Source organism: Elephantulus edwardii, unplaced genomic scaffold (genome assembly GCF_000299155.1).
Source record: "Elephantulus edwardii isolate Elephantulus edwardi_28Jun2011 unplaced genomic scaffold, EleEdw1.0 scaffold00015, whole genome shotgun sequence".
NCBI lineage: Eukaryota > Metazoa > Chordata > Mammalia > Macroscelidea > Macroscelididae > Elephantulus > Elephantulus edwardii.
In genome coordinates this window covers 7,630,860-7,657,913 of record NW_006399765.1, presented here as the reverse complement: position 1 = coordinate 7,657,913, position 27,054 = coordinate 7,630,860, and the positions used below count along the sequence as shown (strand labels likewise).

The 27,054-nt window shown below is 37.7% G+C and overlaps 1 protein-coding gene across 1 annotated transcript in view; it reads left to right on the top strand.

Moving 5' to 3' along the window:
- NCOA6 (nuclear receptor coactivator 6) overlaps positions 1-27,054 on the top strand; it is a 65,606-nt gene that overhangs the window by 7,267 nt on the left and 31,285 nt on the right. Inside the window, 4 exon segments of the mRNA XM_006903660.1 lie at positions 6,109-6,231; positions 22,615-22,743; positions 23,704-24,561; positions 26,591-26,737. Coding sequence (XP_006903722.1) covers positions 6,109-6,231; positions 22,615-22,743; positions 23,704-24,561; positions 26,591-26,737 — 1,257 coding nt within the window.

The window sequence follows — 27,054 nt, the reverse complement described above, 5'->3', positions numbered from 1 at the left end:
TCCAGATTTCTTTTTAATTTCTTTATTTTTTATTTTTTTTTTGGTATGTGTACTGTTGAGTCAGATCTGCCTGGCACAGGAGGAGATTGCCCCTCCTTCTCTAGAGGAGCATCTGGTAGATTTGAACCATGTCCCCTCTTGCCACTAGACCACCAGAGATCCCAAATCTTAGTATTTTTTATCTTTTTTTGTGTGTGTAACACAGATTTGGCAGTCCTTAACAGTGACTATGTAGCAGTATTCATTTTTCAAATATTTTAACCAGTGATCTTTTTAATATACATCCAGTTGAACTCTCTGCTTTGCAGATAGAATAAAGTTCAGATTCGTTAAAGGGATCTTATACTATGCATGATCTATCTTCCTTACCCAAATTTACCTTACCCTATAAACCTCTACTCCTTTATTCTCTGTGTTCTGACATCTCCAATTTTTTTTTTTTTGGTTGCTTAAACATGAGGTTTTCCTCATACTGTAGATCCCTTGTGTTTATGTGTTCTCTATATGGAATGTTGTCTGTTATTGCTACTATTTCCACTAGTTAATTCCTAATAAGCCCTTAGATATCAATCAACTCTTTTCTTCTTGAGGATGCATTTCCTAAATTTCCAAGCTGAACTGGTATACTTTAAATGTACTCTCTCTACAGTCTGGTTTTTTCTTAGATTATTTCACACTTTGATCAGAGCAGTTGTTCAGTTTTTATTGCTGTATGTCCCCATTAAATTGTAAACTCTAGCAGTGCAGAGACCATATCTTCTTATGCTCACTGTTGTTTCTTCAGCTTTCCTAGTATCTTTTAGATTCTTAGTAAACATGGGTCGAGTGAGAAGGAGGTAAACACACACATAATATGTCTTTGCGTGCCCAAAGACAGACTTGGAATTGTCTCATCTCATTCTCTGTTGATGCAAAATACGTAGCAGCCCGCCGTCCATTTCACTAGTGAGCCATGACCTCCTGACTCTGTGTTTATTTAGAGCTTAAATGTTTCCTCTATAAAACATAGCAGTGGTATAATTTTGTATGTAAGTGTGAAATTAATTTTGTGAAATCTAAGACTATAGTTTGCTGTGCCCTAAAGGGGCAGTACCAACATAAATTATTTAGAGATTATTTATTTGTAAATTGAGAAATAGGTAAATTCCACCATTTCATAAATGGAGATATAGTGATTGTCTGTAGAGGGATGACATAATTTTCCTTTTGAGACTGCTTTATGTCTTTCAGCATAATTTGTTCTACATTCATTCATCCTGTACAGTGTGTTACAAATTCTTGAGAGCTTCTTTCACATGTTTCCTATTTACCTAAATTAAAAGAATGAATTCTTTAAGAGACCCTAGTTGGTAGTGTTCCTTCTAGAAGGAAACTAATTTTTTTTTCTTTAATATGGTACTTTCTGTTGTTAAGTGCCATTGAGTCCCCTTTAAACCTGCACTGTCCTTTGCTATCCTCACCATCTCCAACATACTTTTTGAGTTTTGATCTAGGAGTTGGGAAACACATCTTTTTTGAGGACGTTCTGTGAGCATCTGAATTCCTCCAAAGCCAGGGGCCTACAGGCTTTTTGTAAAGAGTCAGGTAGTACTTATTTTGGGGGACTGTATAATCTTTATGTCAACTAGTCTCTACCATTGTAGCACAAAAGCAGTCACCAATAATACCTAAGTGAGTGATGAATGGATGAAGCTGTGTTCTAGTAAACCTTTGTTTAAGTAAATAGGTAGTGCGCTGGATTTGGCCATGGGCTATAGTTTGCAAGTATATAAACCTGTGCAATACAGTGAGTGCAGTGTTCTCTACAACATGTTTTGTCCCCCCCCAACAGAAATTCACTTATATGTAATTAGTAAGTGGGAGAATGATAAGCTGAATATAGACATTGTATTTCTTTGTAAGTGATTTTTCTTAGCTAAAGGGAGCTGGAATAGTGAGAATAAATGTTAATTATCAGAGATAGGGGAAAGCCTTTACCTCCGCTTCCACTTAGGTGGAAATTTTTCAGCTCTAGCTCTGTTTTAAGAAAACTAAGAGCACTTACTTGCCCTGAGATGTCTTTTCTAGAAATATACCTCCAACTTTTCGTGACTCTCAGCTTTAACAAATTATATATTCTATTCTCTTGTCCCCATCTTAGTGGCATCTGCATTGTCTCAGTGCTTTTAACCAGGCATTTCTACTCTTTTTTAACTGTATATATTGCCTTTACTAATTTTTATTTTTACTAATGTTCTGAAGAAAAAGCCACGTAAGTTTTGTATCTACAGCAACATTGATTTTCCCATAAAACCTATTATTTTCAATGTGTGATCTTACAGAATGTGACATTTTCTTTAAGAACACATTCATAATATTGAAAAATATCTATGACTTTTAGTAAGGCTATGATGACTTTTCATCACATCTTCAGTTATACCTAGTAAGCACTTAACATGTACCACTGTTTTGTATATAGAGGGTATTCTTAGGGAAGATGTTAGAACACTGTTGAGAGTGAAATCCACCTTATTGCCCTAGAGTCATAACCAATTCATAGCTGCTTTCCAGCAGATTTTAAGAAGGTATAAATCACAAGGGAGAAGACTGCTCATGTTCCTTTTTTAGAACTACTGGTGGATTTGAACCCCAGAAAGGTGCCACCTTTGGGTTGGCAGCACAACTATGCCACCAGAACTCCCCATGAGAGTGAAAGGGAGTGCTACTAATAATCATACTGGTATAATTGATGTAAACTGGGCTATCTTAGTATAGTATAGGGGAAGTCCATAAGAAAACAGTGTATGAATAAATAAATAATTATAAAGTATATTGTGTTCTGAAAAAAAGAAAATTAAGATGTTTTGTTAAAGAATGACCTTATGTCTACTCTCAGGGAACTCTCCAGAGTGCTGAAGAGAAATGATGTCAGTCTAGAAACTAAGATGCCCTTGATAAAGGCTATGGTCTGCGCAATTACATGCTATACATCAGAGAGTTGGACAGTGACTAATGATTACAGAAGACGAATTGATGCCTTTGAGTTATAGTATTGAACATACCATGGACCACCAGGAGAACAAATAGGTCTGTCTTAGAGAGGGTGAAACCAAGTTTCATCTTAGAGGCAAGGCTTTTGAAGCTCCGTGCCATATACTTTGGGCATGTGGCCAGGAGGGACCAGCCTTTGGAGGACATCATGCTTGGAAGGGTGGAAGGACAGACAGCACAGGAAAGGGAGACCCTGGATGAGATGGATTGGCATGATAACGGGACAGTGGCATTAGGTGTGTCAAAGTTAGTGAGACTGGCTCAGGATAGGGCAGGGTTCTGAGCTGTTGTACATAGGGTTGATAGGGTTGCTGTGAGTTGCAGGCAACTCAGTAGCACATAACAACAACCAAAAAAGTTAGCCCCTTTGAAATAAGAGCCTGATGATCTAATTCTGAAAAAAAATCCAATGTTGTAAGTCCTGCTGAACATAGTTCTACTCTGACATATGTGAGTGACAAGTCAGAATAGTCTCTAGATGGTTGTTTGGCTTTTTTTGAACTTTGAATGACATTGCTTGGTGAGGACTTTTTGGACATGTGGCACTTAAGCTTGCATTAAAATTAAGATGTTCCACTACAATCCCAGAGTATGCAGTTTGAGTCTACCAGATGCTGTGCTGGAGAAGGAGGGTCAGTCTCCTCCTGTACCAGTCAGATCCAGTTTGATGGTACATACACAAAAAACAATAAATTTTTTTTTTAAAAATTAAGATGTTAACCTATGTGAAGAGTGCAGGAGAACTATTGTAATAAGTAGCATTGAGATGAGAGGCCACTTTATGGCCCAAGAAACTGAAAGGGGGAGAAAAAAACCCCACTGAAGCTTATTTTTGTTACTCAGAGTAAAAATAATAAGAGATGAAATTGGAGAGTTAGGCATGGGCTAGATCTGGGTCCCATAAAGTTGCAGCAGGCCACAAATGTGTTTTGAGAACTATAAATATTTTTAGCTTAATCTTAGATTCATGAAATATTCACTGGATTTTGAAGTCTTAGTACCCATAAAAATAATGTAAAATAATCTCATTAATAATTTCTATTCATTGCATGTTTAAATGATAATACATTGGATGTATTGAATTAAACAGTTCATTTCACCTGTTTCTTTTTATGTAGCTTTTAGAAAAATTTAAATTACATATTATATTTCTATTGAATATCACAAGGATAGATGGAAATGAGGAGTTTGGTCTTTGTTTCCAAAACAAACCATTTTAAGCAAAGAAATGATATGATCTGATACCTGTTTTATAAATTGTTATTTATTCTTACAATGTCTTAGTAAGTTTGGTATATTATATAGTTCCTTCCTTTTGGTTTGAAAACAAGAGCAAGAAAAACTAACGGTGTGTATTTTCTTCTCTCTTTTGCTCCCAATTCCCATGGGCAAATTATAAGAGCCAGTGACTTTATAGTCTCCAGTGATTGGTCCCTTGTTGATAGGATATTTGTTTCTTTTGGTCATTATACTTCCCTGATTATAATACTTTAATAACTTAGACTAGTGATCAGACACAGGAAACTATTGTGTTCTCATTAGCTTCTTGTTTTATCATCTTCCTCCACCAACCAGAACCCCACATTAAGGAAAGACTTGAATAAATATAAGGAACTCTTGGTGGCTTAGTGGTAAAATATTGAACTTCCAACCCAAAGGCACCTAATTTGAATCTGTCAGCTGCTCTGAGAGAGAAAGATTTTCCTCCCATGCAATTTACTGCCTCAGCAAAACCTGCCAAAGGGTCAGCGAGAGTCAGTTCCCACTTCATGATACATAACAAGTAAATGTAGTCGTTTAAGTCTTAAGCCAGGAACTAGCTTTACTTTTATATGCCCACAAGGTGGTGCTGTCTTCCACAGGAATAATATCCAAAAGTTTTGATTTAAAAAAAATTTAATCATTTTAGAACTTGTATTAGAAACCTTCTTGTCCTTAGACTAAGTACAATTTAAGTTGCTTAAGCAAGTTCAGGACCTACTTAATTGTAGCATTTCTAAAGGAGCCCCAGGGAAGCAGTAGTAATTCAAGCTTTTGGCTTCTAACCAGAAGATCAGTAGTTAAAACCCACCACGAGTTGTATGGAAGAAAGATGAGGCAGTCTGTTTCCATAAATATTTACAGCTTAGGGAGCTCTGGTGGCCTAGTGGCAAGGAGCTGCAACTACAATCCCAGAGGCGAATGGTTCAAATCCACCAGATGCTCTGCCGGGGAATGAGGGACAATCTCCTCCTGTACCAGTCAGATCTGATTTGAGGGTACACGCACACAAAAATAATAAAATAAAAAAATATATATTTACAGCTTAGAAACCCTTGTGGACATTTCCTACTTTGCCTTCCGTGATCTCTGTGAGCTGGAATCATTAGCAGTGGGTTTTAATTGGAATATTTCTAGTGATATTACCCGTGCAAAGTTCAAATAGAAAATATTTTGTAAATATTAAAAGTCCTGTACAAATGTTGATGTTATCATCAGGTATCATGGACGTTAATTAGTAGCAACTTATCTACTCTTCTTTGTATGAATGGCTGTGCTAAAAATCTGCAGTTCTTGAAAGGAAATATTTACTCATAAGTATTCTTGTTGTCCCTACACTATCATCTGGTATTTCTCCATCAAGACTCCTTTTCCCTCTGCATTCTAATCACAAGTTCTCAAAAGGAAAGATAAGATTCTGAGATAATTTGCAAATGGTTTTTCCCATCACCTTAGTCTTTTTCCTTCTACCCCTACCATATTGGTGAGCCAGCTGAAAATCAGTATTGGAGTTTCAAGCTCTCTAAGAGTGCTTAATATCATTAATGATTACTCATGTCATATTGTAAGTGAATATTGTTAATGATGTTTTACATAAACATTATTGGTTGTGATGTTTTTCATAAGTCAGCCTGTTCAGATGGCATTGAAGAAAGACCCAGGGAGATTTGACCTCATCCTTTTTAGAGTGGTAAACTTACCATAATTCTTTTAAAACACAGAAAATTAAGGCTCTTGTGTACCTATATTTGAATAAAATTTACCCTGATTTTTCTTACTGTGATCATTTCTGTTTTATAACTTGACTCTCGTTTTCAGGCGAAGGTGCTATCAACCTGGCTTTGGCTCAGAATCGAAACCAAGATGTGAGAATGAATGGCCCTATGGGAGCTGGGAATTCCGTTAGAATGGAGGCAGGATTTCCCATGGCAGGTGGTCCAGGTGAGCTCAGTTGGATGACATCTTAGAAGCTTTTTAAATTTTTCCTTTGTTTGCACATGTATAATCAATTAGATCTGACAAGATAAGTGAGACTCATGGCTCACTAGCATCTATTTACTGAATCAGAAAGGCAAGACATGAGTCACTGTCAGGAGGTTAGGATCAGAGAGCATGAGCTTCCTAATATTTAGATAATGTGCTCCCTAAGATAATATTTAGAGGTGCATAATACAAATGGATGCAGTTATTTCTTTCATGAGCCAATCTTGTTTTTTGGCTGATAAATGACCAAAGGAGTGCTTTGAGTTCTACGTTTAAAGGACATCATAGGACAGCAATCTCAGGTTTTGTTTGTTGGTTTTTTGTGTTTTGTTTTTTTTTTTAATTTTTGTTTTCAATCTCAGATATTTATAATCTTTATTGGGCCAGTATGTCTGGCCTTTGGTTTTTGTTTTGTTTTGTTTTAGGAATTTAAATTTTGTTTTATTACCCACCTATTTTATTCTGGTCCATCTGTTGGGTACTACTAGTCTTGAACATTATTCACTAAAATAGAAAGTAAAACATTCTTGAGTTGTGTTGTGCCAGTTGGCCTCTGATACTCAAATCAGTAACTCAGTACATATGTTTATGTCTAGGAAGTATCCGTAACTTTTCCCAATATATGCTTTGTGTACACAAGTATGTGTGTACATTTACCTCTAGAGACACGTGTATATGTGCACTATATGTTTCTGTATACTTACCAATATGTTTGGGTAGGGAGCTCTGGTGGCATAGTGGTATGAAGGTGTGCTACAATTCCAAAGGAGGGACAATCTCCTCCCCTAAAATATACTGTTTCTGAAAACCTACTAGAGGGACATCTGTGGGTTGGTTCTGACTCAACAGCACACAACAACAACATACATATGGGTAAGGAATTGCACTGCCAGCACAAATGCAAGGCGGTTAAATCCACCACCTCCTTGGTGGAAGAAAGATGGGTTATTTCTTCCCTTGGGGTTTACAGCCTTTGATAACCCATTGTAGGGTCAGCTTTGCATTGGTTCTGACTTGATGGCACATAGAAACAATACAGATACAAACATACATCTTTACCTTTGTAACCACATAATTTTTGGTTGTTATTACCATTGTTGCACAATTGTACATGTGGCTTTTACCAAAAATTACTCCATATTCTTGTGTACTTTTTATTATCATCTTTACCTTAGTCAAATCTTCACACTTACTTGATTTTACATTACCCTCACCAAAACTAACAAGTCCTTTTTTAATTCTAAATTTTTTTCACTAGAGTTTAACTTTGTAGAATCACCAAATGTAGAATTAAATGGTCACTCTAATTTAAAGATGGGAAAGCTGTGGAGCCCACAAAATGGAAATTGTTTCTCCAAGGTCAAGTAGTAATTGAAGTAGTAACATCACAGATCTCTTAACTCTCAATTCAGTGCTCTTTTCACTTTAGTGGTGGCTTTCCAAATCCTTTGATGATGCAAGTTAAGTGTTTGATTACTAGCTCAAAGTTTGGTGGTTTGAACCCACCCAGAAGCACTTTGGAAGACAGGTCTGATGATTTACTTCTGAAAAGTCACAACCTTGAAAACCCTGTGGAGTAGTTATCTTCTGTGCATATGGGGTCACTATGAGTAAGAATATCCTTAACAACATGTTGTTGTTGTTGTATAACATCGAGTCAGAACTAAGTCATTGCTGACCCTGCATCAGCTTTTCAGAGGCAATGAATTGCACAGGAGATTGTCAGTCTATATTCTGTGGAGCCGCAGGTGGATTCAAACCATGTGCCTTTGTGTTGGCAGTGCAAGTCCTTACCACTAAGCCACCAGAGGTCCCTAACATCAACTTGTAGAACTATTTATTTAAATAAAATAGGGAGGGGGAAAAAACTCCAGTTGAAGAAGAATAATTGCTTGACTATACTAAATTATTTCCCTCTCCACCTACTCTAGAGGTTCTTGAAGAAGCATGGTATAATCTCCACTTCCTTCTTCATCTTCTGCCTTCAAGGTGATGCTAATTCATAGTGACCCTGTAGGAGAGAGTAGAACTGCTAGTAGGGTTTCCAAGTTTATAAATCTTTATAAAGTAGGCTGCCTCATCTTTCGCTGTGGAGTGACTTGAACCCTAGTCAAGGTCTTTAAGCATTGTGCCACCAAGAATTCTTAAACAGCAAAAGAGAAGAACTCAGTTTAAAAACTGCTCTTCTCAAATGTTATAAACCACAAGATTATGTAGAAGTGGATAGAGGTAGGTTTGAATCTTAGTACTACAGTTTACTAGTTCAAGCTTACTATACTTCTTCAACAAATAATTTATTCAATTTGTACCATTAGATAATGTTAGCAAAAACATTATACTTAAAAGTAAACATTTCCTAGGGGAGCTCTGGTGGCCTAGTGGCAAGAAGCTGCACTGCAATCCCTGAGGCGCACGGTTCGAATCCACTAGATGCTCTGCCTGGGAAGGAGGGACAATCTCCTCCTGTACCAGTCAGATCTGATTTGATGGTACACACACACACACACACACACACACGTAAACATTTCCTGAGTTCATGTTCTATGTCAGACCTGTATTGTTGGGCTGATGTGGAGGAGCATATAATATATAAAAACCCTTGCCTTCTATCTTGTACATAGTAGGGATTCAGTAGGTGGTAGTTCCTCACAGAAGTCTGAGTGTTTGGTATAGTGTTAAGGCAGCTTTATGAGAGATTTTAAGCAGCACTCTTGCCACTACTAGAAGAGCCAGAGCCAAGCCAGAAGCAGAGTGAGAAGAGCCTAGCCAAGTAGCATACAGTAGTGAAAGAACAGCAACACCCAACTCCTTTCTTGGGAACTACACTCAGTGTTTCAGCATCAGGTCACCATAGCTTTCAGCTGTGCCTAAATTTGTGATTTGAATAATAGTATACAAAGCAAATTCATTTTCCATTCAACTATTTGCTCATGCTTTGTTTTATAACATTAACTACAATACCTACAATATAATTGAACATTCCCAATTCTACCCTGTTATTCTTATTTTTTTTTTAACCCTTCTGTTCTACCTCTTCCTGCTTTCTGGGCTTATCCTTGGGCAAAAGCTGATTTTTTACCTTACATGGATGATTTTTGTAAGGAATGAGTCCTTCTTAGTGTTAATGGTCACTTTTACAGATTTGTTTGTTGTTTGGCTGAGAGTTGAGTGATGGAGGGTAGGGAGTGAGTTGGGGTAGAAAGGGGCTAAGTTTTGTCTGAATAGGTAGTATAACTAAGGACCATAGCCTCAGAGGGTCCAGATAAGCGTGACTTTTTTATTTTGTTCCACATTCTCCCTTATCTATCCAGTATCTTTTATAGTGATATACTTTTAGAATGGTCAACAACAGTAGTCATACAACATCTAATTCTTTGGTCTCAAGGTTGTGGAAGTTGACATTTGAGAGGTACCTTAGTCCTTTGGACTGTTTCTATACATCTCTGCTTTTGTTTCCTCTTGGTTCCAGACAGGAAGAGGCCCATCTGAGCACCTTAAGGTGGCTGCTCAAAACCTTTGGAGCCAGCAGTTGCTAATCACCAAAGTAGGATGTAAAATACTGTCTTTGTGGACTTTGTTATGCCAGTTTATCTTGTTATATTTCCCTAGACTAGGTCCCAAGGCCCCAAAACCTGTTTTAGATTAGTGTACTATTTGATATTATTTTATAGATTATTTGAAGGGTCTCTAAAAAAAATGCTCAAAAATTTTTCCTACATACATGAATAGTAATTTCTTCTGAAGTTTATACAATTTTGGCTTACATAAGGAGAATGCAGGATGATACAGATAGTTTAAATTTTTTTTTTAGAGAAAGTTTTCATAGGGATACTGCTGTCAGCAGAGGAAACCTGTTCTTTAAAAATTTAACAAGAAAAGGGCAAAATGTATACTTAAAAAAATGAGCAAAGGAGTTGAATAGACATTTCTCCAAAGAATAAACACATCATACAGTATTTAAAAGAAAATTTAAGTCCTTATGTATTTATACTAGAGAACAATATTAGCTGAAAATTAATGTGTTAAGTATCTGATTTAAAAATTGAGAAAACAATAGCAGAGTAAAAGATTAAAAAAAATAAAGAGTAAAAGATGAAAGCAGACAATCAAAGGAGCTATAGAATATAGACAACAGCAAAACCAAAGTTGTTTCTCTGGCAAGATAATGAAAGGTAATGAACCTGGAAAGACAGACTAGTAAAGAAAAGACAATATTAAAAGAAGGAAACGTGTACTTTAAAAGAGTGCATTGTTTTGTGAGCTTATTTAAATAAAAAAATAGAAGGGTATTAAGTTCATGAGTAACTTAGGTTTATGGAATTTCGAAACTGCAGAATTAAGTTTTCTGGAAAACATAAATTTTTAAACTGACTTAAGACAGAAAGTTTGAAAAATCTGTAACCAGTGAGAAATTTATATCACATGAAAGAGCAAAAGTTGATTATAAAGGCAGAGGAGAAAGCAAAAAACAAAAATGGATATCAGAAGAAACTATGAAAATTACATTAAAGTATTGTGAAACCAACATGAAGGGAAGAGATACTGAAGTACAAGAACTGAAGAGAAGATTTCAAAGGGTAGCACAAGAAGACAAAGTAAAGTATAATAACAAAATGTGTGACGAGTTGGAGTAAGAATAAAGAAAGAACTTATTCAGCATTTCTCAAGCCAAAAGAACCGAAAAACAAATTCAAACTTCGAGTTTCAGCACTGAGAATTGAAAAGTGCAAAATGCTGAATTACCTAGGAAGCATTAAAAGAAGATGGAAGGAGGGGGGAGAAGAAGATGCAAAAAATACACAGAATCAATGTACAAAAAGCATTGGTTGTGAGGGGGAGGGCTGGGTGGGGAGAGAAGTACAGCAATGAATGAATGGAAATCCAAAATCTCTGTAAATGTTCATTAAAATTATTTTTTTTTAAAAAAACATTGGTTGACACTGAAAAATTCCAGGAAGTACCATGTGAGCAAGAGCCAGTTGTAACAAAGGAAGTTCAAGCTGTATTGAAGACACTGCCAAAAAAAAAATAAGACCCTGAAATACGGGATACTGATGGACATGTTTCACTTAACAAATGGAACTCTGGACATGCTGACCCATATCCTTGGGAAACTTGGAGGACAGCTGCCAGCTGACTTACTGGAAGAGGTCCATATTTGTTTCCAAGAAAGGTGACCCAACAATGTGTAAATTATTGAACAATATAATTAATCTCACATGCAAATAAAATATTGCTGAAGATCATCTAAAAATGACTGGAATTATAAATTGACAGGGAACTGCCAGAAGTTCAAGCTAGTTAGGGGAGACTATCGCAACAGGGATGTCATTGCTGATGTCAGAAGGATCCTGGTTGAGTGCACAGAATACCAGAAGAATGTCTGGGGGTTTTCTTGACTATGCAGAGGCATTGGACTGTATGAATCATAACAAACCATGTCTAACATTCAGAAAAATGAGAATCCCAGAATGCTTATGAAATTTACACCTAAATCAAGAAGCTATTGTCTGAATGGAACAGGGAAACACGTCATGGTTTAAAATCATAGAGGGTGTGTTTTAGGGTTGTATCCTTTCTCCATACCAATTCAATCTATATGCTGAGCAAATAGTTTATGAAACTGGACTCTATGAAGAAGATTGTGGCATCAGAATCAGGAATACTCTGGGGAGCTCTGGTAGCCTAGTGGCAAGAAGCTGCAACTACAATCCCAGAGGTGCATGGTTCAAATCCACCAGAGGCTCTGCCGGGAAAGGAGGGGCAATCTCCTCCTGTACCAGTCAGATCTGATTTGACAGTACACGCACACAAAAATAATGAAATACATTTTAAAAAAAGAATCTAAAAAAAAAAAATGAATCAGGAATACTCATCAACAAAGTGTGTTACACAGAAGACACAATCTTGTTTGTTGAAAATGAAGAAATGCTTGCTACAGAAGATCAAAGATCACAGCCTACAATATAGATTAATCTCAATATTAAGAAAACAAAGATCTTTTCCATTAGGCTAATAGGCAGCATCATGATAGATGGAAAAAAAGATGAAAATTATCAATGATTTTGTTTTACTTGCATCCACAGGCAACACCCTTGTTACTAGCAGTCTGGAACCAATCAGGAGACACATTGCTTTGGGCAAATCCATTGTCAGGGACTTGTCCAAAATACTCAAGAATGATGATGTCAGTTTAAAGACTTAAGATGTGCCTGATTCAGGCCACGGTCTTTTCAGTTACTTGCTGTGTATTTGGACACTGAATAAGGATAACAGAAGAAGGATTGATGCCTTTGAATTGTGGTATTGGATAAGAGCACTGAAAATCTCATTGTTGTTAAGTACCATCGAGTCGCCTGCAACTCATAGCAACCTTATGTATAACAGCCCTAAACCCTACCCTATCCTGTGCCAATCTCACTTGTCTCTGACACAGCTACCCCCATTACCCCAGTCACTGAATCAGTCCATCTCATTGAGGGTCTTCCTCTCCTGCGCTATCCCTCCATCCTCCCAAACATATGTCCCTCTCCAAGGACCGGTCCCTCCTTGCAACATGTCCAAAGTAGGTCAGACGAAGCTTCAGAATCCTTGCCTCCAAGGAGTAGCCTGGTTTCACTCTCTCCAGGACAAACCTATTTGTTTTCTTAGCAGTCCATGGTATATTCAATACTCTTCTCCAGCGCCACAGCTCAAAGGCATCAATTTTCCTTTCATCATCCCTAGTCATTGTCCAGCTTTCTGATTGATAGCAAGTGATTGCAAAGACCATGGCCTGTATCAGGCACACCTTAGTCTCCAGACTGACATCATTGCTCTTCAGCACTATAGAACGATCTCTAACCACAGACTTTCTCATCGCAATACATCATTTAATCTCCTGGCTGCTGGTGCCAAGAGCATTGATTCTGGAGCCAAGCAAACTGAAACTGTGAACAGTCTCAGTCTCAGTCTCTTCACCATCCATCATGATGCTGCCATTTGGCCCAGTGGTGAGAATCTTTGTTTTCTTGATATTGAGCTTCAATCCATATTGAAGGCTGCAGTCCCTGATTTTCCACAACAAGTGCTTCAGGTCCTCCTCAGTTTCAGCAAACAGGGTTATGTCATCTGCATAATGCAGATTGTTGATAGAATTTTGCACAATCCATCATTTATTCATTGCAAATATATTTTACAAGCAGACTGTACACATGGATTTCACCTGATGGTATGCATAGGAATCAAATTACATCTGTGGAAAGAACCACTGGAGAAGCTCAGTATCAGCTGTGAAAACTAGGCCGGGTGCTGATTGTGGAACAGATCACCAACTACTCATAGGCAAGTTTAAGCTGAAGCTAAGGAAAGTGAAATCAAGTCCATGGGAACCAAAATATGACCTTGAGTCTATTTCACCTGAATTTCAGAACCATCCCAGGAATAGGTTTGAGGCCTTCAATACTAATGAGTGAAGACCAGATGAGTTATGGGAGGATATCAAGAATATCATCCAGGAAGGGTGCAAAAGGTCATTGCAAAGACAGAGGAGCAAGAAAAGACCAAAATGGACGACAGAAGAGACTGAATATTGCACTAAATGCCAAGAAGCCAAAGCAGAGGGAAGAAATCAAGACATGAAGGAGCTGAAGAGAAGATTTCAAAAGACAGTGTGGCAAGACAAAGTAAAGTATTATAATGAAATGTGCAAAGAGCTGGAGTCAGAAAATCAAAGGGGCCGAACTCTCTCATCATTTCTTAAGCTCAAGAAACTGAAGAAGAAAATCCAGCCTTAAGTTGCAATACTTACGGATGCTTTTGGCAGAATATTAAATGATTCTGCAAGTATTAAAAGAAAATAAAGAGTATACAGAGTCATCATACCAAAAGGAATTGGCAGACACAGAAGAATTTAATGAAACAACATATGAGCAAGAGCCTGTGGTGATGAAGGAAGAAATTCAAACTGCTCTGAAAGAATTGGCTAAAAATAAGGCATAAGGAATTGATGGTATACCAATTGACATATTTTAACTAACAGATGCTGCATTAGATGTGCTCACCAAGTTGTGCCAAGAAATCTGGAGAACAACCACTTACTTGGCCAACTGACTGGAAGAGATCTATATTTGTTCCCATTCCTAAGAAAGGTGATCCCACAGAGTGTGGAAATTATAGAACAATATCACTAATATTACATGCAAGCAAGATTCTGCTGAAGATTATCCAAAAACGACTGGAACAGTACATCAACTGAGAACCACCAGAAGTGCAGGCTGGGTTTAGAAGGGGTCGTGGTACTAGCGATATTGTAGCTAATGTTATATGGATCTTGGATGAAAGCAAGGAGTACCGGAAGAATGTCTGTGTTTCATTGATTATGCAAAGGCATTTGACTGTGTGGATCACAACAAACTGTGGCTAAGCTGAGAAGAATGGGAATCCCTTGATTGTGCTAATGGGAACACTTAATTGTGCTAATGCGAAACCTACACTTAGACCAGGGGGCAGTCGTCAGAACAGAGCAAGAAAACACTGTATGGTTCAAAATTGGGAAGGGTGTACGCCAGGGAATATCTCATAGATTGTAAAAAAATCTAATAGTTACTAGGAAAACTGCAGCCAGAGCAGTCCATGGAGGGAGAGATGGCAAGGTTTTGGCTCACATATTTTTAGGCTGGAAGGTGGAGGTCTGGGAGAGACAGAAAGACCCCCAGTGAGGTGGATTGACATGGTTACTGCAGTGATGTGCTCAAGGATATCAGTAATACAGGATAGGACAGGATTCTTATCTGTTGTTCATGGGGTTGCTCTGAGTTGTACTCAACTTGACGGTACATAACAACAGGAAGAAGGTCCCATATAAATCAATTAAAATAGCCTACAGGCCTTACATGGTTGTTCAGATGAGTTTTGGTTAAAGCATAGATACTATTTTCCTCCAGTGCATAGGAAAAAAAGATACTTTCTGTTAATTCTGATCATTAAAAAATCAAATGACAGGAAAAGAGGAGATAATTACAGCCTAATTTTATAGACTTGTAGATTCTCAATCCTAGGAAGTATAACAGTATCAAGAAGTAGATATAATAGTGTGAGAAATTAGAAATAAATGATATAAGAGGAGTTCTCAAACTGCTAGTTGTAGTATAAATTAGTATTACTACTTTGAGAAGGAGCCCTAATAGTTACAAGCTTGGCAGTTCAGACTCACCCAGTGGCTCTGAGGAAGAAAGACCTGAGGCACATGGTTCGAATCCACCAGATGCTCTGCCGGGGAGGGAGGGACAATCTCCTCCTGTACCAGTCAGATCTGATTTGACGGTACACACAAATAGTAAAATAAAATAATAAAAAAAAAGATTAAAAATAAAAGACAGACCTGGGTGACCTGCTTCAAATAAAAAGTACAGCCTAGAAAATCTTACAGGGCAGTTCTGCTCATAGGGACATGGGATTACCGAGTTTATCATCTTGAGGACTCAGTAGCAGTAACCATTTTAGGAGCAGTTTGACAATATTTAGAAAATTGAATAGACTTAATGTTTTAATACTTTAAAAGGGACTTTTCTCACTCTAATGAGGCAGATGCACAATTCAGTATATGCTGAACACAAGGGTGTTTGTTTTTTTGTAGTCACTTGGCAATAAGACAGAAGATTGCAAATCCACAGCATTTTATTACAGATCTGGGAAAGCAGAGAATTCTCAAAAACTGCCTCCTGATCTAATGATGATTATTGATTTATACTTGGGTTTAGGTATTAATCTGCTTCACATTTTACTATCACTAGTAAAACTACAGGATTTTTACTTTCAAAAGAACAGTCTATATATAGTTACTTTTAAACAGAAAACTTAGGATGTAGTTTACATATGACTAAGAAAAAGTCTCAAAAGGTAAATGCTAATCCAGAAAAGGTGCATTTCCTCCTTGATAAAAAGACAGCTTAAGGTACAGTTTACATATGACTGAGAAAAGTCGTTTTTTTAAAAAGGTAAATGCTTATACAGAAAAGGAGCAGTTTACATATGATTGAGAGAAACAGTTTCCAAAAATAAATCCTAATTCAGGAGAGATGCATTCCTGTAAACAACACTGTTTAAGGTACAGTTTGCATATGACTGAGAAAAATACAGCTTTAGGATTCTTACATAGAATTTCTAGTTACCACCCAAGTTGGGGCACAGTTTATATATAACTAAGAAAAGACAAATGCTAATTCAGTGAAAAATGCATTTCCTCTCTTGGAAAACAGACAGCTTAAAGTACTTTACCCAATGACAATAAATAAATGGAAGCATGATTCTAGGGCAAAGCAAATATTGATTAGCTGTCCAACCTGCTAATTCCAACTAATTAGCTAAGTCCAACCTGGAGGCACCTAGTATCCATTTTACAATTATACCACGTGTTTGAATAATCCTGAATTTATTAATATTATCCTATCAGTGCCTTAAGGGTCTTGATACACATCAAGATTTATTGATAAAACTTCACCATGGACCCTCAAAACCATATTAATTGAGGAAGATCTGTATCATTTTCTTGGTGCAACCTTGTGAAAGTCTACACACAAGCCTATATCAAATATTGACATACTCACAAGAATTTGACATCACAGTTTTGTATATTAGCAAAAGCATCAGCTGAAGCTTCTGATATTACTACACTAGTATATAACACCATAGCTTCAAAGGTGAGATTTACATTAGAGCTTCCATCATAGGAAGAGGCACCATGATATTTGAATACCTGATTATTTCTTTGGTTTAGTCTTAGAGGTACACTATCTGTCAGTTTGTTGTACGGAGAGAGACACAGGCTGCAGCCAGAAGGCCTCAGGAACCATTTGAAGCCAGCCCTAGTCACACTAGTTGCAGACCTCAGCTGAAAGACCCCAGGAGACAGCTGGGCCCAGAGAGGGCTTTCCTGTGCCGTATTTGTATACTTGATTGTTATTTTGGTTTGCTATTAGAGGTACACCTATAGGAAGAATGTTGCAGTTGCCCCCAGGCTGATCACTCTTTGAAGAAACCTGATAATGTCTATTAAGGCTCTGGGCCTGATCACAAAAGCCTATACCCAAGTTAATTAACAGGACCCCCACCCCAGATTCCAATCAAAATATCATCTTCCCTGTTGTTGTTGTTGTTATGTGCCTAAGGACCCTATGTACAACAGCCCTAAATCCTGCTATATGCTGTGCCAGTCTTATTATCTCTGACACACCTACCCCCACTCCCCCAGATGCTAAATCAGTCCTTCTCATCAATGGTCTTCCTCTCTTACACTGTCCCTCTACCCTCTCAATCATGACATCCCTATCCAAGGACAGGTCCCTCCTTTCAACATGTCCAAAATATGTCAGACGAAGCTTCAGAATCCTTGCCTCCATAGAGCAGCCTGGCTTCACTCTCTCCAGGACAAACCTGTTTGTTTTCTTAGCAGTCCATGGTATATTCAGTACTCTTCTCCAGCACCACATCTCAAAGGCATCAATTCTCCTTCTATCATCCCTAGTCATTGTCCAGCTTTCTGATGCATAGCAAGTAATTCCGTAGTCCTCCCTAAAACTCTTTTGAAAAGGAACTGTGCCTGACTGTCCATACTCCATTTTGACCTTCTCCTCGCTCAGTCACTTGCATCCCACTCAGACCATGAAATAAAGGCCTCTTCGTTTCTTGGGACCAGCTTCTTTCTTTTTCTCTCTTGCCTTCATCTCGTTTTTCTATCTTAACACCTATCAGTTTGTTCTGTTGGCGGAGTTTGCATGTTGCTACTCAGAGCTTAAGAGTTCTTCCTTAGTAATTAACTTATGAGTACAATGATATGTCTGTTTGCTGTACTGGGGTACTTTATGGGTCACTGTGATGTTAAAAGCTGTGCCACTGGTGTTTCAAATGCCAGCAGAGACACTCACAGTGGAGAGGTTTCAGCGGAGCTCTCAGCTTAAGAATATGCAACAAGATTGCGTATTTACTTCTGAAATAACAGGCCTTCGAAAACAATAGGAACCGTAGAGGAACCTGGGTAGATTTACTATTAGAGGTAGAGTCCAGATTGGAAGTCTTTCAAATATGAGGAGTAACAATTGCAAACATCCATTAATAATTGGAACATGGAATGTACAAAATATATATGGGAAGCCTGGAAATTGTAAAAAAAAAATTAAACGGAATGTGTAAATATTACTATTTGAGGCATTAGTGAGCTGATACGGTCTGGCATTGACCACTATGAATCAGACTTTCATATGATCTTCTATGCCAGGAATGAGAAATTTAGGAATAATGGTGTTGCATTCATAGTTAAAAAGATTGTTTCAAGATCATCCTGAAGTACAATTCTGTGATTGGAAGGATACTATCTGTATGCATCCAAGGCAGTCCTGTTAATTCAAATATGCACACCAACAGCTAAAGCCAAAGATGAAGAAATTGAGGAATTCTATCAACTTTTGCAGTCCAAAATTGACCAAACGTGTAATTAAGATGCTATAATAATAATTGTTGATGAGAATGCAAAAGTTGGGGACAAAGGGGGAAGGAATGGGAGTTAGAAATTACAGATGGTGACAGAAATTAGACTGGAGATTAATTGAATTTTGTATATTCAGTGATTTCTTTATCACAAATAACTTTTTTAAGAAACAACAGATGGCGACTATACACATAAACTTAACCTGAAGGACTGCATAAGAGTCAGATTGACTCTTATCTGCCTAAAGAATCATTAAAGAAGCTCCATTTCAGTAGTCAAAACCAGGCCAGGGGCTGACTATGGAAAAGACTATCAATTACTCTTGTACACAGTCAAATTCAGGCTAATGATAATTAAAACAAGTTCACAAGAAAGAAACAAAATAAATTTAAAAGAAAACCAACCAGTTCACAGGAAACAAAATACAACCTTGAGTATATCCCAACTGAATTTAGAAATTTCTCAAGAACAGGTTTGAAAAAGTGAACACTAATGATTGAAGACAACATGAATTATGGGGTAACATCAGGAATTTCATCCATGAAGAAGGCAAAAGATCATTACAAAGGCAGGAGAGAAAGAAAAGCCCAAAATAGCTTTTCTGGTCCCTAGAGTTTTCTAGGCTATAGCCATTATGGAAGCAGACTGCCAGGCACCAAATAGTTTAGAACCACCAAGATTTTAATTAGCAACTGAATATTTTAACCATTCTAGGAGACTTAATAAGAAGCTTTAGATTGCTCCATTGTTCCGTTTCTTGACCTTGGTGTTATAATTATTCAGATGCATAATGGATCTCAGAAGAGACTCAAAATTGCATTGAGAAGCCAAAACAAAGATAAGAGATACTGAAGTAAAAGAGAGGGACAGAAGATTTCCAAGGGCATCTCAAGAAGGCAAAGCAAACTATAAAAACAATATTTGCAAAGAGATGGAGTTGAAGAATAAAAAGAGAGGAATTCTCTTGATATTTCTTAAGCTGAGAAAGAGAATTGAAAAACAAATTCAAACCTCTGGTTGGAATACTGAGAGGTGCTGGGGAAAATGTTCAATGATCAAGGAAGCATCAAAAGAAAATGGAGGGAACACACACAGTCCTTGTACAAGAAAGAATTGATTGACACTGAAACATTTCAGAAAGTAGCATATGGAAAAGAACCAATGATAATAAAGATGTTCAAGCAGCATTGAAGGCGTTGGCAAAAAATAAAGCCTCGGGAATCAGTGGGAGACTATTTACATATTTTAACTAACAGAAGTATCCCTGTAAATCATCAGCTTCTGCTAGGAAATTTGGAAAATGGCTGCTTGGGCAAGTAAATGGAAGAGATCCATATTTGTTCTCATTTTCAAGAAAAGTGATCCAACAGAATGTAGAAATTATTGAACAAATTATCGATGTCACAATGTAAGCAAAATATTACTGAAGATCATAAAAAATTATTGGAGCAGTACATTGACAGGGAACTTCAGAGTTTCAAGATGTGTTTTGAGGAGGCTTTGGCACCAGGAATATCATTCCCTATGCTAGATAGATCTTGGCAAAATCAGAGAATATGAGAAGAATCTCTATTTGTATTTTATTGACTGTGCAAAGATATTTGACTTTTTAGATCATAACAAATTATGGTTAATAGTCAGAAGAATGAGAATTCCAGAATTCTTAATTATGTACCTGTGAAACCTATGCTTAGACCACAAAGTAGTTTTCTGAACAGAGCAAGGGAACACTGCATAGTTTAAAATCAAGAAAGGTGTATGTCAGAGTTACATCTTTTTCTCCATATCCAGTCTGTATGGTGAGCAAATAATTCCACAAGCCAGACTTTTTGAAGAGGAATATGGCATCAGAATCAGAAGAAGACTCATCAACAGCCTGGTTTGTGCAGATGACAGAGCCTTACTGTAAAGAGGATTTTAAATGATTGCTGCAGAAGATAAAAAACTACATTCTAGGAAAAAACAACAACAACAAAAAAAACAACCTACATTCTTCAAAATTAGTTCCATCTCAACATCAAGATGATAAAAACCCTCACCAGTGGACCAATAGGCAGCAACATGATAGATGAAGAAAAAGTTTTAGTTATCAGTAGTTTCATCTTACTTGGATCCACAGTCAGCAACCTTGGTACTTTTTATGTGCTGTGGGGTTGACTACAACTCATAGTGGCCCTATGAACAGTAGCTCTGAACCCTGCTCTATCTGAGCCATTTTCACAGTCTCTGATACAGCTGACCCCATTGCTACAGTCACTGTTATCAATCCATCTTGTCCAAGGTCTACCTCTTCTGGAAACATACCCAAAGTATGAAAGTGTTTAAAAATCCTTCCCTTTAAGGATTTTTAACCCAATTTTGCCCTCTCCAGCGTAGACCTATTTGTTCTCTTGTCAGTCCATGGTATATGTACAATGCTTTTATCCAGCACCACAATTCAAAGGCATCTATTCTTCTTCCTTAATCATTATCCAACTCTAAGGTACAAAGCAAGTAATTGAGAAGACTATGACCTGGATTAGGTACTCCTTAGTCTCTGGACTGATATTGTTGCTCCTTAGCACTCTAGAGAAGTCCCTGACAGTCGACTTTATGAAGAGGAATTCATCTTTTGATATCCTAACTCTTCTTGCCAAGAGTGTTGAAATGTTGTGTTGGGAAAGTCTACTGTCAAGGTCCTCTCCAAAATACTAAGGAGCAATGATGTTAAAAGACTTAGATGAGTCTTTTCAATCACTTGCTGTGCACCTAAGAGGTAGACAATGAGTAACGAAGACAGAAAACAAATCAATGCCTTTTACTTGCGGTATTGATGAGTACTGAAGGCCCCATGGAGGATAAAAAGAAGGAACAGATAGATATTGGGGAAAATGCAGCCTGTATGCTCCTTGGAGGCAAGGATGTAAAGCTTCATCTCACGTACTTTGGGGATATTGTCAGGAAGGTTATTGGAAATGGTCATTATGCTTGGAAAGGTGATGGGTAAGTGAAGGAGGTCAGTGAATGAGATCAGTTGACACAGGGATTACAGCATTGGCCTCAAGTATGTTAGAGTTGAAGAAAATGGTGCAGGCTACAAGGTTTACATCTTTTGTTCTTAGAGTTCCTATGAGTCATGCTGACTCTATGGCACTTAACAACAGTGCTTTATAAGGAGTCCCTAGATGATACAAGCCATACTTGGTTGTTAACTGAAAATTTGTTAGTTTAGTTCCACCAGAGGAGCCTCAGAAGAAAGGCCTGGAAGTCTCCTTCCAGAGCATTAACAACACTGAGGAACACATCACAAGTCTGAACTGAGTCAATGTCAGTCAGCTAAAACCTCGCAATTTTAAGCATATAGACTAATGATGCTTTCACATATATCGACAAAACTACATGACAAATATATGACATTGCAAAATTTTAAGAGTGAAAAGTTGACAGGGACAGGATTATTATTCATCAGCAGGATAATGGCTTTTTGGTTCTGTATAATAGTGTACTGTTAGAGCAATCCAGATAAATGAACTACTTGTGTAACTAGATGAGACCCAAAAAATAGTAAGTAAAGAAGGAAACACATATAGTGTGATCCTACTTTTACAGTGATTAAAAGTGTTCAGAAAAAATTGTCATCATTTATGTAGAGATGTTGAAGAGGATTTGTAAACCCAATTATAGGAGGGAAGAAATGGAATGGCATTGGGAAGGAGTTAGGGAGCTTCTATTGTTTCTGTATGTGCATTTGAAAGAGATATGGCCAAAATATCTATGTTTAAACCAGCTGGATGAGTATAATTTTTCCTTACCTTTTCATACATATTCTTGAAATATTTCAGTTAGAGCAAAAAAGTGTGTCAAGTTCAGGTACTCTATATATGTTGTTTTCTTCCTAGGATTAATAAGGATGACCAGCCCTGCCACTGTTATGATGCCCCAGGGTGGACATGTGTCATCTTCCATGATGGCACCAGGACCCAATCCAGAGCTGCAACCGAGGACTCCCCGCCCTGCTTCTCAGTCAGGTAATAATCTCTAGTCTTTAAGGCCACAGAGACTAACTCCCCATTAAGGGACCATTACAAAATTCAGCTGTCTCTGATGCCGTATTCCCAACTTCCCTAATCAAATATTATCTTCTTAAAAAATTCTGCTCTGATTTCTTTAAACTGAAAGTCATCCTTTCCTTGTGAGAATTGGTTAGTTCTATTCCTAACATTCCCTAAAATGTATAACTTCACATATTTATTCCATAAAATACTCCATTAGAGAATTTTGTAGTCAAATAAATTTGGCAAATGTGGTATAATCTGTCTTCTGGAGATTCATTATTAAACATATTATAAAACTTAGAGTTCTACAGTGAGGAAACTGGTTTTAGATTGTTAGATCCAGTGGTTCTCAAATATAGTTGACTACAGTTTTGTTTTTCTTAAAACACTAGTTAACATAGTTCTCCTGAATAAGTCTTAGAAAAATGTCACTCTCGACATTTTATGTTTAGTTCTTATATCCAGCATTTAATTATAATTTCTTATGAGTCAGGATTCATCTTTCTGTTATCTCCACATTTCTTGGCACATAGGAAATTCTCATGTTTTGTTGAGTGTTGCTAACATATTTTGGGAAACTAGAGTTGCTATGATTTAAAATCTACTCAACATCAGTAGTTGAAGGGTTTGGTTTTTTTAAATTTCTTTTTATTTTGCTATGGTGATACCACAGTGAATCACTCAGCTGCTGACTGAAAGGTAGCTCAGACTCACCCAGTACCTCATGGGAAAAGACCTAGCAGTCTGCTTCTGTAAAGATTACAGCTTAGATTATCCATAGGGTTAGTTTTAGTCATATGCAGTTGCAGTGAGTTGCACTTATAGCAATAGCACCTAAGAACAGTAGCAACAACCAGCAAGTTTTACTCTTTTATTTGCAGAATTGCCAAAACTAGGTTAATTACTGCTTTGTTAACTGTTTTTCTTACACAGATTCTATGGATCCACTCCTCTCTGGGCTCCATGTACAGCAGCAGAGTCATCCCTCAGGATCTATTGCTCCTCCACACCACCCAATGCAGTCTGTTTCTGTGAACAGACAAATGAACCCTGCTAATTTTCCTCAGCTGCAGCAGCAGCAACAGCAACAACAGCAGCAGCAACAACATTTGCAGGCAAGACCTCCACAGCAGCATCAGCAGCAGCCACCGCCACAGGGAATTAGACCCCAATTTACAGCCCCAACTCAGGTGCCTGTTCCTCCAGGCTGGAACCAGCTGCCTTCTGGAGCCCTTCAGCCTCCTCCAGCCCAGGGTTCTCTGGGCACAATGACTGCAAACCAAGGATGGAAGAAGGCTCCTCTGCCTGGCCCAATGCAGCAGCAACTCCAGGCAAGACCATCCTTAACCACGTTACAAACACCTTCCCACCCTCCCCCTCCATATCCCTTTGGCAGCCAGCAAGCCTCACAAGCCCATACAAACTTTCCTCAGATGAACAATCCAGGCCAGTTCACAGCTCCTCAGATGAAGAGCTTGCAGGGAGGGCCCTCCAGGGTCCCCACCCCCCTGCAGCAGCCCCACCTCACCAACAAGTCTCCTGCCTCCTCACCCTCCTCCTTCCAGCAGGGATCTCCTGCCTCCTCCCCAACGGTTAACCAAACTCAGCAGCAGATGGGACCAAGGCCACCTCAAAATAACCCACTTCCCCAGGGATTTCAGCAGCCCGTCAGCTCTCCGAGTCGGAATCCTATGGTTCAACAGGGAAATGTGCCACCTAACTTCATGGTGATGCAGCAGCAGCAGCAGCCACCAAACCAGGGGCCACAGAGTTTACATCCAGGCCTAGGAGGTGAGGAACACTAAAGCTATTTGTGTTGGTAAATTTGCTGGAACTAGATCTTAGTAGAACTTAAAGCTTTAGAATTGCTAGAGGGAAGTGAAGTAAGAATGTAATTATTTGAATTTGTGGATATGCTGGTGACCCTTGATATAACTTAGTTAACTTGATACACTATGTAACAACTTACTGGTAAAGCTTAAAATAGCCCTCTGGATAAAAAGATAGATAAAATTTAATATGGTGTTGACTATTTTGTTTTCCAAATTATTTTTGCTTGCTTCTTGTGCTAGTAAATATAAGTGTCTGTAAGAAATATACACTTTATTAACAACTTAAACTGCTCAACTGTTTAAAAACGTTAAGATTACATAATACAGAAAAAATAGTAAGATAAATACTGCATCTTATTGGGAAAAAATACTCTCCTAGTTATCAGTTTTTATTGTCCTAGTTCGTAAAATAGTAAGCATGGGATTTGTTAGATTTAGTTAAAATATTGAAGGGGAATAAATTCAGAAATCATTAACTTTTGTAGTTTTATAATGCCAATGCCTGCTCCTTAGAGAGGGAATTCCACTAGTTATACCTAAAGGAGATTTATTTATTTATTTTGTAAGGTGCCTCTTGTATGAAGAAAAAGCAATGGAGCTTAATGTTTGAGAGGTAAAACGATTACAGTAAAACTTATCCATCTCCATGTTTATTATTTATTCTTATTAATCATCGATCTAGTGCACATGAATGTGCTTGGAGCTTTTCAGTAGAGACTATAGAGTGTCAATAATACTGTCATCTGATAAACATACCCCCACCAAAAGACACCCATTGCCTACCCAGAAAAAACCCTTGCATCTCTAGTGCAACATAGCAAAGGCATGTTCCCATGATTTCTGGTGAAAATTAAGTTGCTCATCAGTCTTTCTTTCACACTTATAATTGATTTTGCTGACATGCAGGTTCTAATATTTGAATCTTAAGAAGTTTTTAGAAAATCAATTATATTTCAGCTCCAAACTTCACTGTTTTGGGCATCTTGAACTCCTGAAAATGTGATTACTGACTGACTTAAAATACAAGCATGCAAGTGGGGACTTGTCACTGCTAAAGAAAGACAAATACATATTTGTCTATAAAAAGTGGTCTCAGGGCATTGAAAATTTAGCCCTAAAAATAAAAGAATATAGATGGACTAATACAAGAAAGTTTTAAGTGAGCTTCAGGTCTCAATGCTTTCATAGAACAGATGATGTGCTCACCTAGGTGATCTGGCCACATCAAGCTGTGTTATAAACCATGAGTGGGTCTGAGATTGTTGTTATTACAAATTTGTTTTCTCAAATTAGGCCTTCCAAAAAAAGGAAGTAACAGTAAGATTTCATTAGAATATGTTTTTCAGTTTCACACCTGTCAGAATTGCAGAAAACTTTGATGAGGGTAAGGCATAATTATAAATTTAACATAGCCTCACCTTGCAGCTCCTATGAACTGTTTCTAATAGACAGGAGATTACTGTCTGTTCAAAAGAGACTAATATTGAGAGGGAGAGGGGGAATTTTCTGCAGAGGAGATTATCATCCATTTTCCTCAAAATCAATGCAAATCATCTATCTATCCTTAATAACAGGACCCAGCTCTTCGTTTATAAGTTTGAATAAAAGAAATTAGTGTATTCATTTGATGCCTGTGTTAAAGTACATAGAATTTTGGGTTATATTCTATTAAAGAAAAAAGTGAGCCCTCAAAACCTTGCTGTGGCATGGCCTCAGATCACAATTAGGGAGCAGATTGCCATCTTTTCCTTGGCATGTTCTAAGTGTAAATTTTTAGTATTTCTTTTTCATTTTGACAATGCTCATGTAAGAGATTGTGTTGATTTTTTTAACCATCTTTCCCAACCTTATTATTAAAGATCCTACCAGTGTGACAGAGAGCTAAGCCAGTGAAGACTTCATGCAGCTCATCCTTCCTTATTCATTCCACATCTAAGCAAGAGTATGAATTTGCTAGGTAACTGCCTTACTCATTGTTTTCTATTAAGGAATGCCTAAACGCCTCCCACCTGGCTTCTCAGCAGGACAGGCCAATCCGAACTTTATGCAAGGTCAGGTGCCTTCGACCACAGCAACCACCCCTGGGAATTCAGGAGCCCCTCAGCTGCAAGCAAATCAAAATGTCCAGCATGCAGGTTTGTCTTCTGCCATTTAATAAACCAGCACTTGTAAAAGCATTATGTGATAGATATCCTAAGTAAGTGGCAAGATTATATACCGATTAAGTCTTGAACTTTCCCTTCAGTGTCTTTTTTTCCCCAGTGTATTTTTAAAAAACTTTTTATTATGATTTGAGTGAAAGTTTACAGAGTAGATTGTTACTCCATTATATGTGTTTTGTTTTGTGGTGTGAGGGTGCCCCACATTGTATCTCTTCCTGCTCTCATGTTTTGTCATTCTTATTTACATTCATCTTTCTGGTCTCTCTATTCCTATCTTCTGATCTTTATCT